This window comes from Mastomys coucha, chromosome X (genome assembly GCF_008632895.1).
Source record: "Mastomys coucha isolate ucsf_1 chromosome X, UCSF_Mcou_1, whole genome shotgun sequence".
Taxonomy (NCBI): domain Eukaryota; kingdom Metazoa; phylum Chordata; class Mammalia; order Rodentia; family Muridae; genus Mastomys; species Mastomys coucha.
In genome coordinates, this window is record NC_045030.1 from 140006991 (window position 1) to 140023636 (window position 16646).

Genomic DNA, 16646 nt, shown 5'->3' on the forward strand with positions numbered 1-16646 from the left:
TTCCCTTCCCCTTCCCCTTCTCCTCCTCCTTTTCCTCTTCTTCTGTGTTAGTAACAATAACATTTTATCATTCTGATTGGAAGAAACTCTAACTAGAACTATACTACTTCTGGAAATTTCTGTTGTTCTTATTTTGATAGCTGCCATAAGGAATATCACTTGTATATGAGCAACCAAGTCTTCAAGCAGGTCATGTACCAGTTCTTACCTCTTTTTGACTCTGCTTGTCTTTTTCTTCTGTTGTTTGTTTAGAAGTTGAATGGTTTAAAATCCACCATTCTTACCCCTGCCTCCTTTTTTCATCAGGATAGCCAGTCTCTGCTTGAGCACCTACGCACTGTTGCATATTCATGATATTATATCCAGGTAAAAAGGTAAACACAGGGCTATGTGTTAAGGTCTTTCCTGAAAGCAAGGTTCTACTCCTAAGAAGAGTAAAATATTTTACTTGCTTTAGGATATTTGATCATTGCTTTTGATGGAGTGGCAAGTCGAGTTCTAGAAACTCTGTCAATGATGCAAACATGGATCGAAACTTTTACAGTGATGTTTTCATTGTGCTTAAGTGTACATGATTAGGCTTTCAAACTCACCAGTTTCTGCATTTACTAACAATCCTATCCAGTTTTTCAAAAAATCTATTTTGCAGTTGAAATATTTAATTTTATACCAATCCTGAAATTTCTATCTCTACAACTACTACAGTTATCTTTTCTAAGTGATTATTTAATATGTTTATGATAAAGTTAATATATTTATGATAAATATTTAATATATTTATGATAAATGGTTGGAACATTCATGGTTAATCTGTTTCTGTTGACTTTACATCACCTTTAGTATATTCCTCCATCTCTTTGTATCTCTAGTAATCTTTTTAAAATGTTCATGAAAAAAAGGTTTGGGTGGTCTGTTTTGTTTTATTAATAATGAGCTACAGGCTTGTTTTCAGTCCTAGACTATATCTTTCAGCATTAAGAAAGAGGGCAAGCCAGGTATGCTGTTGCATGTAGGTGAACCCTACATGCATGAGGGATACTAAGGCAAGAAGATTGTGAGTTCAAGGCCACTCTGGACTACAAAGTGAATTCCAGTCCAGGATGGACTGAGATACATAGAAAAATACTATGTTAAAAGAGAAAAGAAAAAGAATATCTATAGTATGAATTTATAATCCTAATAAGCCTGAATAAATGATGTACCAACAAGGTATTTTATTTACAAGCCATATCCTTAAATTGGACAGATCTAGGGCTACACTAACTTATTACCCAGCTATAAGGTCCCTTGTTACTTGCTGTTTCTCCTAGCCTCATGATTTTGGCCCATGGCAGCTTCTTCCTCTTTCATCCCTGCATCTGTCTTTCCTTCCTTCCTTCCTTCCTTCCTTCCTTCCTTCCTTCCTTCTTTCATTCATTTATTCAATTCATTTTTAGTCATTTTTAAATTTTTTATAGTTCAGTTGTTATCCTCATCCTAATCCTCCACCAACAGTTCCTCATCGCATTCCTCCTACCCCATCTCCAAAAGGATGCCCCCAACCCCACTCCCACCCCCACCCTACCAGCCTTCCCCACTCCCTGGGGCCTCAAGTCTCTTGAGGGTTAGGTGTATCTTCTCTCACTGAGGCTAGAACAGGCAGTCCTCTGCTGTATATGTGTCAGGGCCTTCATATCAGCTGGTGTATGCTGCATGTTTGGTGGCTCAGTGTCTGAAAGATCTCAGGGGTCCAGGTTAATTGAGACTGCTGGTTTTCCTATGGGATTTCCCTCCTCCTCAACTTCTTCCAACCTTTCACTAATTCAGCCACAGGGGTCCCAGGCTTCTTTCCATTGGTTGGGTATAAGTATTTATATATGTCTCAGTCAGCTGCTTGTTGGGCCTCTCTGAGGGCAGCCATGTTAGGCTCCTATCTGTAAGCACACCATTGCATCAGTAATAGCGTCAGGCCTTGGAGCCTCCCCTTGAGCTGGATCCCAATTTGGACCAGTCACTGGACCTCCTTTCCCTCACCTGGGAGGTGAGAAATGCTCAGGATTCAAACCTTAGTTAAAATGTCAAACAGTGGGGAGAGGGAACTTGTAGAGTCCACCTCCAGTAGAAAGACAGAGCATCAAGTGGAGGAATGGGGTTGCCATCCCACAGTCAACCTTGCCTCTCTTTCTTTACCCATGACACCCTCTCATGAACCTGCCTTTCTCCCTCTACTGCCCAATCACAGGCTCTAGCCAGTAGTGGCATCACTTGAGCAAGCAACCACCTCTTGAGGAACCAGTATTTAGCATTAGAATACAAGCAGTATCAGGCCAACTCACTACAGAAATCAAAAAGAAAAAAGCTTTTCCCCTTAAAGTTTGTTTATTTTCTACCATTAGTTAATGGCCCAAGTTGTGTGCTAGGCTCCTTTAACTTTATATAATTCCAAATTCTGTTTTTCTGCAACAGATGATATAAATGTCACTCTAAATATAGTAAACCTCTTAAATGTTGTTGGCTCCCTGCCTTCCTTAGTTCTGCTCATAGGAGATTCAGGTGCCAAGCAAGAATTCAAGGGAACTTTGTATGGAAATTCTAGGCTGCCTCCATACTGTGACCCTGTCTTTCTCTGGTTATACTACCCAAGTCCTAATTCTTTTGCCAGTCCTAAATTCTTCATCCCCACTCCTTGGTTCAGTCAGACATAACCTTTTTAGTTCTAACTTGCAGGCTAGAGGAGGCCCTCAGGGAAAGGACAGATGATTTGAGATTCAAATTCCAAGATTCCTAACTTTGAATGGAATGGTTCCGTATAAGTTCTTCCTACTTCTTGTTCAATTTCAAACACCTTCAAGCGCTTTTTGTTATTGTTACGCAAAAATGTGTTCTGAATTTCAAATGCTGCTAGTTAGAGGGTATATTTTCTGTAAGTTCCTCAATCACTCATATAAAATGCAGGATTTTTTATTTTTTATTGAAAATAGATCATTTTCACATAGTATATTCTCATTATAGTTTCTCTTCTTGTAGGTCTTCCAAAATCCTTCCACTTTCCTTTCCACTCAAATCCACACAGTTTCTTTCTTTCTTTCTTTCCTCATAAGAAAATGAGGCATATAAATAACCAGAAGATAAAATAAAAGCAAACAAACAAGAATAGGCCAAAACAAACTGGAAAAAAAAGAGCCAAAGAAAAAGCACAAAAAAACATATGCAGACACTGAGACACATTTGCATATAGAAACTATAAAATATAAATAGAAGATCTGTGAGGGGAAAAAAAACCCCAAAATACCACTGAGTTGGTTTTGTGTTATACTGCCAGGGTATTTTAAATAATTTTTGGAAGTTTTTGTTCCAATCCTAATGCTGATATTTTAAAAGATTTATTTTATTTATTGTATATGCATGCATACTCTATCTGCATTTTAATAGTAGCTACTCTAATTACTACTAGCTACTATACTATTGATACTAGCTAAAATACTGATTTTAATATTAGCTACTATAACATGAATATTTTAAATTTTCACTGTGAAAAACTATTTTACTTAATCTAACCAATGAATGAAATTTGAGACTTTGTTGAATTAGCTATAAATGGATGCAATACATCAGAAAAATAACTTGAATGCTTGAGTTATATCACCAGAATGAGCTGCATATATTTTCATATTTGTGGCAGAAATAGTGTCATATGATAGATGCTCATTAGTGATTCCTAGATTTCATTAGTCTTTTACTTACTGTGCTAATTTAAAAGCCAGAGCTGTTGGCACAGGTTCTTAGTTCCAGCCATTCAGGAAGCTGAGGCAGGAGGATTACAAAGTAAAGGCTTGTTTGGGTTACAGAGCAAATTCAAGGCCATCTTGAGTAATTTAGTGAGAACCACTTCAGAAACAAAAACCAGTAAGAGATGGCCTGGTGCAAAAGTGTTTTCCTAACCCATAAAAGATCTACCATTATTGTTTTGACAGGAGAGTATTCAAATATTTTGGTTCCTTAGAGGTCTCTTATATGTCATTCCATTTTCATTGACAAACACTAGTTTTAAATAGAGGTACACAATCATAAGAAAAAGTTTCAAACCCTTAACTCAGATACCAGATTTCTCTTTTTTGTTTGTTTGTTTTTCCTTTTTTTCTTTTTTTATTGGATATTTTCTATATTTACATTTCAAAGGTTATCCCCTTTCCAGAAACTCCCTATACCATCTCCCCTCCCCCTGCTTCTATAGAAGGTGCTCCCCTACCCACCCACTCCCGCCCTCCTGCCCTGGCATTCTCCTTCGCTGGGATATCAAACCCCCACAGGACCAAGAGCCACTCCTTCCACTGATGTTCAACAAGGTCATTCTCTGCCAAATATGTGGCAGGAGCCATGGGTCCCTCCATATGTACTATTTGGTTGGTGGTCTAGTCGCCAGGAGTTCTGGGGAGGTCTGGCCAGTTGACTCTGATGCTCCCCACCCACGGGGCTACAACCCCCCTCAGCTCCTCTTTTGTCACCAACATTTGCCCTCAAAGTCACAACCTTGTAATTTCTCCATTTAAGAAAAATTATATGGCTAAGCTGCATCTCTCTCTAGAACTTCTCTCTCTAGGACTTCACACATATAGTCAAGAAGATTTTCATATGGATCTTGCATGATCACCTCTAACTTAACACAACTCAGAGTGAGTTCTATAGCAGGTCTGACCTACCCCATGTGCTCATGGTAGCTCACAATCCCATGTGTCGCAGGCTAGAAACCTGCCCTGACTTGGCTTCCCTCTATCTACATCAGCGGTTATCAAATTTCCTAATGCTACTACTCTATAACACAGTTCCTCATGCTGCGGTGACTCCCAACCATAAAATCATTCCATTGCTACTTCTTAGCTGTAATTTCACTATTGCTATGAATCATAAGGTAAAATATATATACACATATATATGCCATAGAGGTTTGCCAAAGGGGTGGCAACCCACAGGTTGAGAATCACTGCCATGACGCCAATTCCCAAGACTTGGAGTTTGCCTTGCACTTCCAAAGGAACCTCCTGAAGATCTCGGTAACATATCCCTGCCCTTTAATCCACTGTTTTTCTCTGTGTTTAGATTTTCCTTTGCCTTTATATAGTCACATATCTTCTGTGTATTTGTTAGAGAACTAAGGATTTCATTTCTACCTGGCACCTAAGTGTGCATCTCTTCTCAGGTTCTCTTGTCTTTTTCTCCAACTTCTTCATATTTACTTTCCTGGATATTTTCTTTGTAACATATGTGCGTTCAGCAATCTCATCTGCTTTCTAAGAATAGCTCATTAACTTCTGCTAATTGGAATCAAGAAACATCTTTATCAACCACTTTGCAGATCCAGTTAACAAATTCAGTTAATTTTTCCATTTGCTTTTTATTTCAGTCACTTTCTTACTTTCTTTATAGTTCCTGATAATTACTGTCACATAGTCATGACACTTCCCATAGATAAAAATCATTCTGCCCTTATATCATGATTTTCTTATTGTATCTTACTTTATCTCTTTAGGGACCTTTACTTATCATTTGTAATCATTCTTTTTTTCTGTTTTTTTTTTTTAATTATCTTACCCCACTGTTTACCTTCCATGTCTAAGCTCCTTGTACCTTTCCTCAAGCTACATTAGTTTGTAGTAACCATGTGATCATCTAAGATTGCTCCTGCACATTTCTTCTTCACATACCGCCTCCTTTAGGAGAACCTCCCTGTCTTCATTAGGGTTTCATTGCTGTGAAGAGACACCATGACCACAGCAGCTCTTATAATAGAAAACATTTAATTGGGGCTGACTTACAGTTTCAGAGGTTTAGTTCATTATCATCATGAACAGTGTATAGGCAGACATGTTGCAGGAAGAGATGGAAGTTCTACATCTTGATCCATAGGCAACAGGAGACTGTGTGTCACACTGGGCATAACTTAACCATAGGAGACCTCAAAGCCTAGCCACATAGTGACATACTTCCTCCAACAAGACCACATCTCCTAATATTGCCCCCTTCAATGGACAACTACTCAAACCCATAAGTCTACAGGGGCCATACCTATTCAAAACACCACACTCCTTTATCAACTTCCCCATACATTTCTGTCTAAGAGAACTTTCTATTCCCTAGGCACTACTCTAGTAAGCTCATTCAGTCTCCTTATTCTTTCTGCCTTGCTGTCCTCTTTTAAATCACAATTCCTCAGTGTTATATAGAAGTTCTTAGCACTATGCTAGCAATGACTACCCTATAAATACAAATAAATATACATGCCTGTATTCTTTCTTGGCTCAAATCTAAAAATCCCTGAGGTTCAAAGTTGAGTATGAATTCATTAATTTCTCATGCTACCAACACCATAACTGAATTAGTCCTTAAACTTACAAAACATCCCTTTCTCCAAATATTAGTAACAATTTGTCATATAAAAGGAAAGCTGCCCTGGTTTTCTGTGTTATTATTTAATTGGTTGCAGTTAACTACAGTGTTTGGGGACTCACAGTAGGAGGCAATGGAATTAGTCATGTCAGCTTAGTTCTCCTAGATGTACTTGAAAAAAAAAAAAAAAAACAAACTTTCCAAATTACACAAGGATTGTAAATAGATACATCAGAGGCATCTCCAAAAATCAACATTCCTAATCTATACCTTTATTTTGTTGGTTTGGCTATCCTATGTATGAAATTTATTCATTTCTCTTTTTATATAGGCCTTTACCAGTCATTTATTACCCATATCTTAACAATTTGTTTATTATTATTTTAAGACTATTTTCTCTCTAAACAATGACCTTAGTTTAAAAGGCAAGAGAAATGTTTCCAACTCTAGATCTATCTGTAATTTTTATGGCATACACTCTTTTTCCTTTCCCATAGTATTTCTGGGCTTCTCTACTCTGCTTGTTTTGCAAATACTGCTATCAGTTTTTCAGACTAAGTTTAATAAATGTGAGAACAATTTGGCAGCCTCTGTCTAGTTCACAATGATCATAATATACTGCCATTTGTAAGATAAATCATAAGTGCAAAAATGTTTTAAAACTCTACTTTAGAATCATTGACAAATGATATTATCTGATGGCTTAAAAACAACTGATCTGTGTTGCTTTAATTCAAGGTTTTAGGAACTAATATAATGCATTTATACTTAAACCAGTCTAGATTTACATTTTTGCAATACACTAATTTCACTAAATGAGTTTTTTATCGCACTAGAATAAGATAATGCATGTGGAAAGAATTTATAATGTGAAGTAATTTAAGAGTCAGTAATATTCAGGCTTGCATGTTGTAGTTAAATAATCTTAATAAATGAGATTTTATAAAATGAGAATGAGATAATGCATGCAAATATAATATGAGTAGGTAAACACACAATGAACAATTTATTGGTGAAAGTCTTTAATGATTGTGTGTAGTAGTGGTATCAGTAGCTAATGTAGTTCCTGTCATTGTAGTAATATATAATATATAATATTTCTAATAAAATAAATAGTAATCCATATCTTTTAAAAAATGAAATACATATTACTCAATGTTTCTATAATGTTAAGATAGATTTTGCATACTTATTGAAGATTCATTTCATCTTTAAATAACAATAATCATTACTTAAACTATTTTTCAGTTTGAAAAAATTAGATAATGCATGTATAATATTCGACTGTTCATTAGTTGAAATATCTGCTGCAATTTATAGCACTATTAAATTATGATTTGTTTTCATTGTTTCTAATGTCTTAAGATGACACAAACTTTCTGAAGTTAACTTCAGGAATATTAAATTAGTTCTTTAATAATTATTTGTGTGTTTTATTATCTGTCATGAATTAAGAAATCTATGAACTATATAAAAACTTACAAATAATTGGATCACATAGTATGATATAAGAAACACTGAGGTAAAGGTAGGTTTTGTTACTGTAATTGTTATTGGTATATTGTATCTACTCTTCTTATTTGATCAAATCAAGGGTAAGATATATCAGAGTATATATTTATGAAGTTTATACTTTCTGAAGTTAGCTTGATCAAATAAAAGGTGTTTTTCTTGATTCTTATGAAAATAATACATTTAAGTTGTGTTATTGGAAATAGTACTGTTATTTATGCTTGATGATTTAATTACACATGAATTACTACTGCTTGAACTGAAAATGATAAAGAATACATTAAATATTGCTATTGACTCTCCAGACCCTACATAACTTATCTAATAACACAAAAATGCATTCTCAAACTCTGGTTTAAGGAACCTTCATACTTTTTAAAACAGTTAGGAACTCCCGAGGTCTTTTGTTTTTGTGGAGTACATATGGTATTATAGTATAAATATTAATGTTTATGATATTAGAAATTAAAAGTTGAAGAGACTTTAATGGATAATTTTCCTTTTAATAATAATAATAATAATCTAAATCTGTTTGATATCACCATGTTATATACTTTTATGACAATTCCTACAACTTAAACATTTTCAGGAATACAAACATTATTTTAAAGGTTTGAATTTTTAAATGTCTATTGATACAATAAGAGACAAATTTCTGAATGTGTACATGCATTAAATTTACTGTGATGTCTCAAAGGAAAAAATGAAAGTAAGAAAGAATGGGAGAAAGAAAGAAGGAAATGAAGGAAGAAAGGAAGAAAGAGAGAGAGAGAGAGAGAGAGAGAGAGAGAGAGAGAGAGAAAATGCTTGTAATTCAAGCATTCAATTCAAACACTTAGAGATAGGAAAATAAATAAGAAGTTCAAGGCCAGGTCCAGTCACAGGAGTTCATATAGATAAAACCCCCCAAATAGTAAAAGTTGGAAAAAGAAAACTACCCCCACAAGAATATTCTAAGCATCTCAGAAGCTCCCAGGATCCTTGAAGCACAGTTTGAGAAGTGCTGGTACTACTTTCATTCTCCATATTAAAGTATCAACTAAAATAGACTGTGCATGATATATTGTTATTGATGTTGTTTCCATGATTGTTGTTTTTGTTATTGATAATGTTCATAAAGTCTTAAAAGTTAATTTCCTCTTGTTTGTTGACTGCATTCATGGCTTCCAAAAACAAAATTTATAAATATACAGCTTTAGTAAAGGGGCTAAACTACTTGACAAAATTATATCTATTGAGGAGAGTGTTAGCCAAATTAAGATAAAACATCTTTATCTCTATTATCCATAATATACATCTGAGACAGAGATGAAATTATAGGCAGCTATAAGATTTACCCTTTCCTCAATGTACATAAAAGTTTATAAAAAATGCTGAGTATAAAATAGGCCTCACAAGGACTAGTGAGATGGCTCAGGTAAAGGATCCCTTCTGTAAGCTCTGATGACCCAAGTTCAGTTCCAGGAGTGGAAAATCAACTCCTGAAAATTCTTAATTGAGAATTAAGTCTGTACGCATACTTTATTATTAACAGAAATAAGCTCACAGTAGCACAGGGCTGGGCTCTGAGGGATGTCAATGCACTGATCTTACAGCCAGCGTAAGATGCTTCCCTAGGGATCATATTCCATGGAAAGTTGAAACTTCGTGTCTAGGTACATCTACTTCTGTTAAGATGCTTCTAGAGGGAGGTATATCTATCTCCATAATGATGCCTCTAGAGGCATGACAAACTTTCTCAGTCACTAGTTTCAGGATCTTCTTTCTAAACTTCTGGCACCGAAGAGGGACTACTTTAATTGCACCCTCTGCTATTCTTCAAAAAGAATCCTGGGAAGGTATAAATACCAGTGTTCCTCTAAAATTTTCTCATGAAATGGCCATCTTCCCTGGGACCATTGACATCCCTCACGGACCATAGAAAGATCTGAGCATTTCTACTCAAGTCCAATTTCTTGCTTTAAAAGTCATAGCTTGAACGATGTCTCGAAGTGTGTATACCCTTACCTACTTCTCAATTTGCATGGCTAGCTCCTAAGCTTTAAATGGCTGTGGACCAGTATCCAGTGAAAGATCACTATCTGCCCCCTTCCTTTTGCTGATATTTCTTATCAGGAATCCAGTTGATTTTCCTGGATGAATACTGTCCATACCCTTATGAATAATAATTAGGTCCGTCTGTCTCTGTCTCTGTTTCTCCCCTTTTCTCCCTCCCTCCTATCCTCCTCCTTTCTGTTACTTCTTGCTGTCCCTAGCAAATTATCATATCCTGAAGATCTATCCTCAGCCTCGTTCTGCTTACTGAACTTGAAACCATGTTACTGATGCCCAAATATAAACACACACACACACACACACACACACACACACATGATCTTGAAATGATAGAGAAAAAAAATCAGTTGCTTCTGCTCTTGGATTGGTGGTTGCAGAATTGTGAAACTATCCAGTCAAGCCTCCCAGACTATAGTAGATATAGTTATCTACAATATGAAGATATCATTATTATCATAACAGAGTAACAGTATACTAAAAAAGTGAATGACTGATCTTAATGGTATTATTGAAGACACATGTGAAGCTATTCCCTGGCTTAACAAATACTGAGCACCTTCGATGAGCCAGGACAGTTCTAGGGACTACAAATAGAACAAAATGGACCCAGTCCACTCCTGCATCATATCTCCAATAGCTTGTCTCAAAAATGGAGATTCTATATGGTTACAGCAATTCACAGAAGGGCATCATTATCTATTGCACCAATACTTTCCAGGAGCTTCCAGGGTTTGCCATGAATTGCTTTCAACAAACATCAAGATTTTGTCAAAATGCCAATGAACGACTGTGTGCTTTTGTACAAATCAATGCATGTGCTGTAACGACTTCTCCACCCTTTTGTTCCTGTAGGTGTTTCAGTTCCTATCCCTGTGATTGGACTGAGGGACGAAAGCAAAGTGTTCGTGAATAACACCACGTGCGTGCTCAATGACCCGAACTTTGTTCTGATTGGGTCCTTCGTGGCATTCTTCATCCCGTTGACGATTATGGTGATCACCTACTTCTTAACGATCTACGTCCTACGCCGTCAAACTTTGATGCTACTTCGAGGCCACACCGAGGAGGAACTGCGAAATATCAGCCTGAACTTTCTGAAGTGCTGCTGCAAGAAGAACGGTGATGAGGAAGAGAACGCTCCCAACCCCAACCCAGATCAGAAGCCACGTCGAAAGAAAAAAGAAAAGCGGCCCAGAGGCACCATGCAAGCTATCAACAATGAAAAGAAAGCTTCCAAAGTCCTTGGCATTGTATTCTTTGTTTTTCTGATCATGTGGTGCCCGTTTTTCATCACCAATATCCTGTCGGTTCTTTGTGGAAAGGCCTGTAACCAAAAGCTAATGGAGAAGCTTCTCAATGTGTTCGTTTGGATTGGCTATGTGTGTTCAGGCATCAATCCTCTGGTGTACACTCTCTTCAACAAAATTTACCGAAGGGCTTTCTCTAAATATTTGCGCTGCGATTATAAGCCAGACAAAAAGCCTCCTGTTCGACAGATTCCTAGGGTTGCTGCCACTGCTTTGTCTGGGAGGGAGCTCAATGTTAACATTTATCGGCATACCAATGAACGCGTGGCTAGGAAAGCTAATGACACAGAGCCTGGCATAGAGATGCAGGTAGAGAATTTAGAGCTGCCAGTCAATCCCTCTAATGTGGTCAGCGAGAGGATTAGTAGTGTGTAAGCAAGAGCAGCGCAGCCTTCCTACAGGAAATCTCTTGTAGGAAAGTCCCCACCCCAAACCCTGTGATTTTCCTGTGGATCATAACTAATGTAAATACTGCTGTGTGACAAACAGTGTTTTTATAAATAGCTTTGCAATCTTGTACTTTACAATCATGCGTTAAACAGTGAGATTTAGAGTTCTATATTTACTGTTTATGATAAATGGAGACTTATTTTGATTCCTTGATGCATAAAAGAGTATTTTTCTCTCCCTTCCTTCCGTGTTCCCTCCCTTCCTTCCTCTTTCCTTAATTTCTTCCTTCCTATCTCTGTTCTTTTGGTGAATGTGGAAAAGTTGATGTTCATCTCAGGTGGCATTTGCAGGAGACCAGAATGATGCACATGACGGTGGTGATCTTTCAAACCACACCTAAATTGAGAGATTCAGTGGCATCTTTTCCGGGTTAACAGTAAATATGTACTTTAGATTCTCGCTCTGCTCATCCACACGCATAAACACAGTAAGATAGGTTCTGCCCATTGTGAAACATATTCATCAGTGAGTCAGAGACAGAATTCAACTCTGTTGTTACACACGGGGTAAATTTGACATTGTCAGAATATTGTGTTGGTATTTTGCTGCAATGTCTGTCCCCAAACATAGTGGTATTTTTAACATAGCAGCTGGTTAACCAGGACTACAGAAGTGGAAGGATGCCAAAGAGATATACACACCAAACAGCTTTTCACTTCTTAAGGACAATGTTCAAATTCTGATTCTTACAAGCAAACTGAAATTAGTGTTTTCATTCTGGTCCTTAGTAAATACCTAATTCCAAGAGTAAACTGGGAAACCAAATCCCAGAGTTATTTCCCAATCCAGGATTCAACATCAATTGGATTTTGATCTCAGAATTCTGGAAATGTGTGTGTTACACACAAAGTGAAATTTGCATGTTGAGCCTTATTAAAATATCTTCTTAATTATGGTACCTCGATCTATAGGACCCAATTTAGCAGTCTGTTTTTAAGTAAAACTAGTATGAGAAGGGTAGAAACCTATGACCTTGGAAGTTTTACTTGATTAAGGACTACTGCATTAGGCCCTTAGAATGTGAAAAAAAAAAAAGTAATTTAAAAAGACGCTTTTATTGAACTCTGGGAAGAATAGAAATACAGAGTTTCCATTTGGGTTTTAAACAAAATTTATCTCATTTTCAGATCCTTCCAAGCTCTCTAGTGCAGGAAAAGGCTGCAGCTAACTTGTGAATGTGGCAAGCTCTCCATTGTGCTGTAATTACGTACCCGAACTTTAAATCTTTGTTCAAATATAGTGCTGTGATCCTCTAAGTGTCAGCCATTGTTTCATTCGTGGGCCTGCTACTCTCTAAGAATTAAGTACTATTTTAGTGAAATTGAAAACCATGAAAAGTTTTCAAACCTTGCTCAAGTCAGATTATTAAGTCTATGCTGTGTACAGAGTATACACATGTTCCCAGTAACTGTGTTTCCATGTGTGTCCATTTCACACAACTGCGGATAAAATTCTAAAGAATTCATGATGCTGTTTCTTATGCCTAACAGCTAGTTGCACACTTTGGAGTGGGCCTCTTAGGATCTTGAAGTTGGTAAAGGCAGGATTTGAATTTAAAAAACTCCTGGAGTGTGATCTCAACACACAGCATAGATAAATTCAACAGTCCGCCACGGGGCAGTGGGAGCACAGCTGTATTTGAGGAAACTCAAACAGTCTCTATTTGATTTACAACACTGCCAAATGTCACTCAATTGCTTGAGCATGCCCAAACATGACACGAAAGTGAAGTCTACCTGCCTGTTAGGTCAGTTGAACTGCATGTAAAAACAATTCCTGAAATTGAATGAGATGACCTACTTCTTAATGAGGTGAAAATGAAAATGACTGAAGAAACACAGCATGCATTGAGCATGAGTTCTGCACATACAGATGATGCTGTGCATGTAATGCCATGTATGTTGCATGAATCCACTGATCCGTATCAATGTAAGGCAGAGGAGCTGATATAGAAAGCGCTGGAGAAAACTCCTTCAGCAGTCCTTAAGAGACATTCAGATCTGAAGTATTGAATTAGAGAAAATTGGAAACATCTGATTTCTTTCTTAACTATCAGGGCAAGCTCATAGCACATGTTTTACAGAGAAATAGAGTATAAACCATGGAGTTCCAAAAGCACTAGCAATAAGTTGAATGATAATCGCTTATAGCACATTTGTTAATAATTCTTATGTCATCAAGTAGTAGTACATAATAGTACCCAACACAGCAATTATTCTCAACTTGTGTGCTATTCGTAAGTTCTGTGCGGTTTGGTATGAAACATATATATATAAATATATCCATTTGGAAATAAATCGTACAGTTCATTGTGAAATCTACAAACTTTTATAAATGTTTTAAAATAGTCCATGTGACAAATGTAAACATGGTGAATTTACTGTCAAATCATTTTGATGTGCTATTATAATATATACTGTTTAAGACACGTGCAACAGACTGCCTTTTATTATTTCTCCTTTGTCAAATGGTACTTTTTGTGAATGGTTGCAAAGTGTTGTCTTATTCCTTATTCTTGTGTATTATCTTCTTCTGAGTTTTGTGAGACTTCCTCTTAATTTATTAAATTTATTAAATGATGACCTAGCTTGCCATATGTCTTTTTTCCCGTGCATCTTTTCAGGATAAAGATCTAGTCCATCAACTGAGAATGCTAGGGGTTATCCTCTTTTCTAAGTGGGATTGAGGCATCCTCACTTGAGCCTTATTTTTTAATTTCTTATGGTCTGTGGGGTATATCATGGGTATTCTGTACTTTATGGTTAATATCCATTTATCAATGAGAACATACCACACATGTCCTTTTGGGTCTGAGTTACCTCACTCGGGATGATATTTTCTAGCTCCATCTATTTTCCCTCAAAATTCATGATGTCCTCATTTTTAATAGCTGAATAGTACTCCATTGTGTAGATGTACCACAATTTCTGTATCCATTCCTCTGTTGAGGGGCATCTGGGTTGTTTCCAGGTTCTGGCTATTATAAATAAGGCTGCTATGAACATAGTGGACCATGTGTCCTCATTACATGTTGGAGTATCTTCTGGGTATATGCCCAGGAGCAGTATAGTTGTGTATTCAGGTGGAATTATTTCTAATTTTCTGAGTAACAGCCAGATTGACAGCTGACATGTGACTGGCCCAACTTGGGATCCTTCCCATGGGTGGGCACCAAATCCTGACATGATTACTGATGCTATCTTGTTCTTGCAGACACAAACACATGTGCCTGGCATAGCTGTCTTATGAGAGGCTCTATCTGCAACTGACTGAGACATGCAGATACTCACAACCAACCACTAGGCTGAGGTCAGGGACCCCTACGAAGGAGTTAGGGGAAGAATTGAAGGAACTGATGGGAATGGCAACCCCATAGGAAGACCAACAGTGTCACCTAACCCAGACCCTCAGGAGCTCTCAAAGGCTAAGCCACCAACCAAGAAGCATACATGGGCTGGACTGAAGCCCGCAGCATATTATGTGAAGGAGGACTGACTGCTTTATCTGGCTCCAGTAAGAGAGGATGTGCCTAATCCTATAGAGACTTGATGCCCTAGAAAAGCAGGATGCTGGGGAAAGTCACCCTCTTAGAGGCAAAGGGCAGGGGGTGAAGAATTCTGGGATGGGGACTAGGAGCAACATTTGGGGTGCAAATAAATAAAATCGTTAATTAAGAAAAGAAAGAAAATGCAAGGGGGTACCAAAGGATCTAGAAGGAGTTGGGAGAGGGAAAGGACATGATCAAAATATCTTTAAATTCTTAAAAATATATAATTAGAAAGTAAATCATCACCATCATCTTCTCACCAGACTCAATACTCCCCATGATAGATAAGACCATCTATTTTTTTTTTTTTTTTTTTGAGACAGAGGTTCTGGCTGCCCTGAAATTTACTCTGTGTATGTTGGCCTCTAGCTTAAAGATATGCCTGTTTCAGCCTGGATTAAAGGTGTGCACCACCACTGCCCAGCATGGACCATCTATCTTATTGATAATCTTATCTCCAACATGTAGAAGCTACCAGGCAGTAAGAAATCAGTTTCTAGGTTGTCTTTCAACCATAGTTAAGTGAGTTGTAAGAACTCCCCATTCTTCAGTTATGTCACCATGAAGTATGGCACCTTCACCTTCACTTTGCCTCTCAACTCAGATGGCTTGGGTAGACACCTCTGAAATTATTAAAGGCAACATACAGTGCAACTCTGTTTCTTATACCTGGAGCCATGGGTGACAAAATGCATTGGCCTTTTCTTTCAGCATACATAATTTGCAGGTGTTGGGAAACCCAAAAGGATGCTTGCTAGTCTGAGTGCACTTCTAGGAGAAGAAAACATAGGTGCCTCATTCCTTTCTATACATTAATAGGTTGACTCACAGAACTGAGCAGCCACCGGAATCAGCACAGATACTGTTACGCATAGACAGACTAATTAATCCCAGTCTTCCTAAGATGACCAGGTTGGCCTAGGACATGCTATCTAGCACAAGCTGGCCATAAACTCATATTTTTCCCTTATCACCTGAGTTATGATTACAGGAATGCACCACCATGCCAGGCACCAGAATTGCTTTGCACTGCTAAAGCTAGAAGCTGTGTGTGCCTAATAAAACATAGAGAAAAGCTCAATTTCTTTGTGTGGTATGTACATCAGTGTATGTCCTGGCATGCATGTGAAGGTGAGAGAACCCATTTCAGGATTTGGTTCTCTCCTTCTACCTTCTTTCAAGATAGAGTCTCTCTTGTTTCTGTCTCTGTACTGCCTACTCCACTAGAGTTGGAAAACAATATTCTGGCTGATTTTCCTACCTTAATCTCCTATCTGTCATGGAAATTGTAATCTCCATGTGCCAGGACTTCTGACTTTTTACACTGATTTCAGAGATAGCTCACATCATCAAGCTTGTTGTCCAAGAGCTTTTACCCACTGAGCCATCATCAATCTAGTCCAAGTTTTCAT

General features: G+C 37.4%; 1 protein-coding gene across 2 annotated transcripts in view; it reads left to right on the forward strand.

The window, feature by feature from the left end:
- Positions 1-16440, forward strand: part of Htr2c (5-hydroxytryptamine receptor 2C) — a 213680-nt gene extending 197240 nt beyond the window's left edge. Inside the window, exons 6-7 of one of the 2 annotated variants that reach the window (XM_031368969.1) lie at positions 10783-11319; positions 16230-16440. In XM_031368969.1, coding sequence (XP_031224829.1) covers positions 10783-11319; positions 16230-16270 — 578 coding nt within the window. In that variant the 3' untranslated portion in view covers positions 16271-16440. Of the gene's footprint in view, positions 1-10782; positions 14270-16229 lie in introns of those variants that run through there. The other variant, XM_031368968.1, reaches the window with a different exon arrangement.
- Positions 16441-16646: the final 206 nt, after the last annotated feature.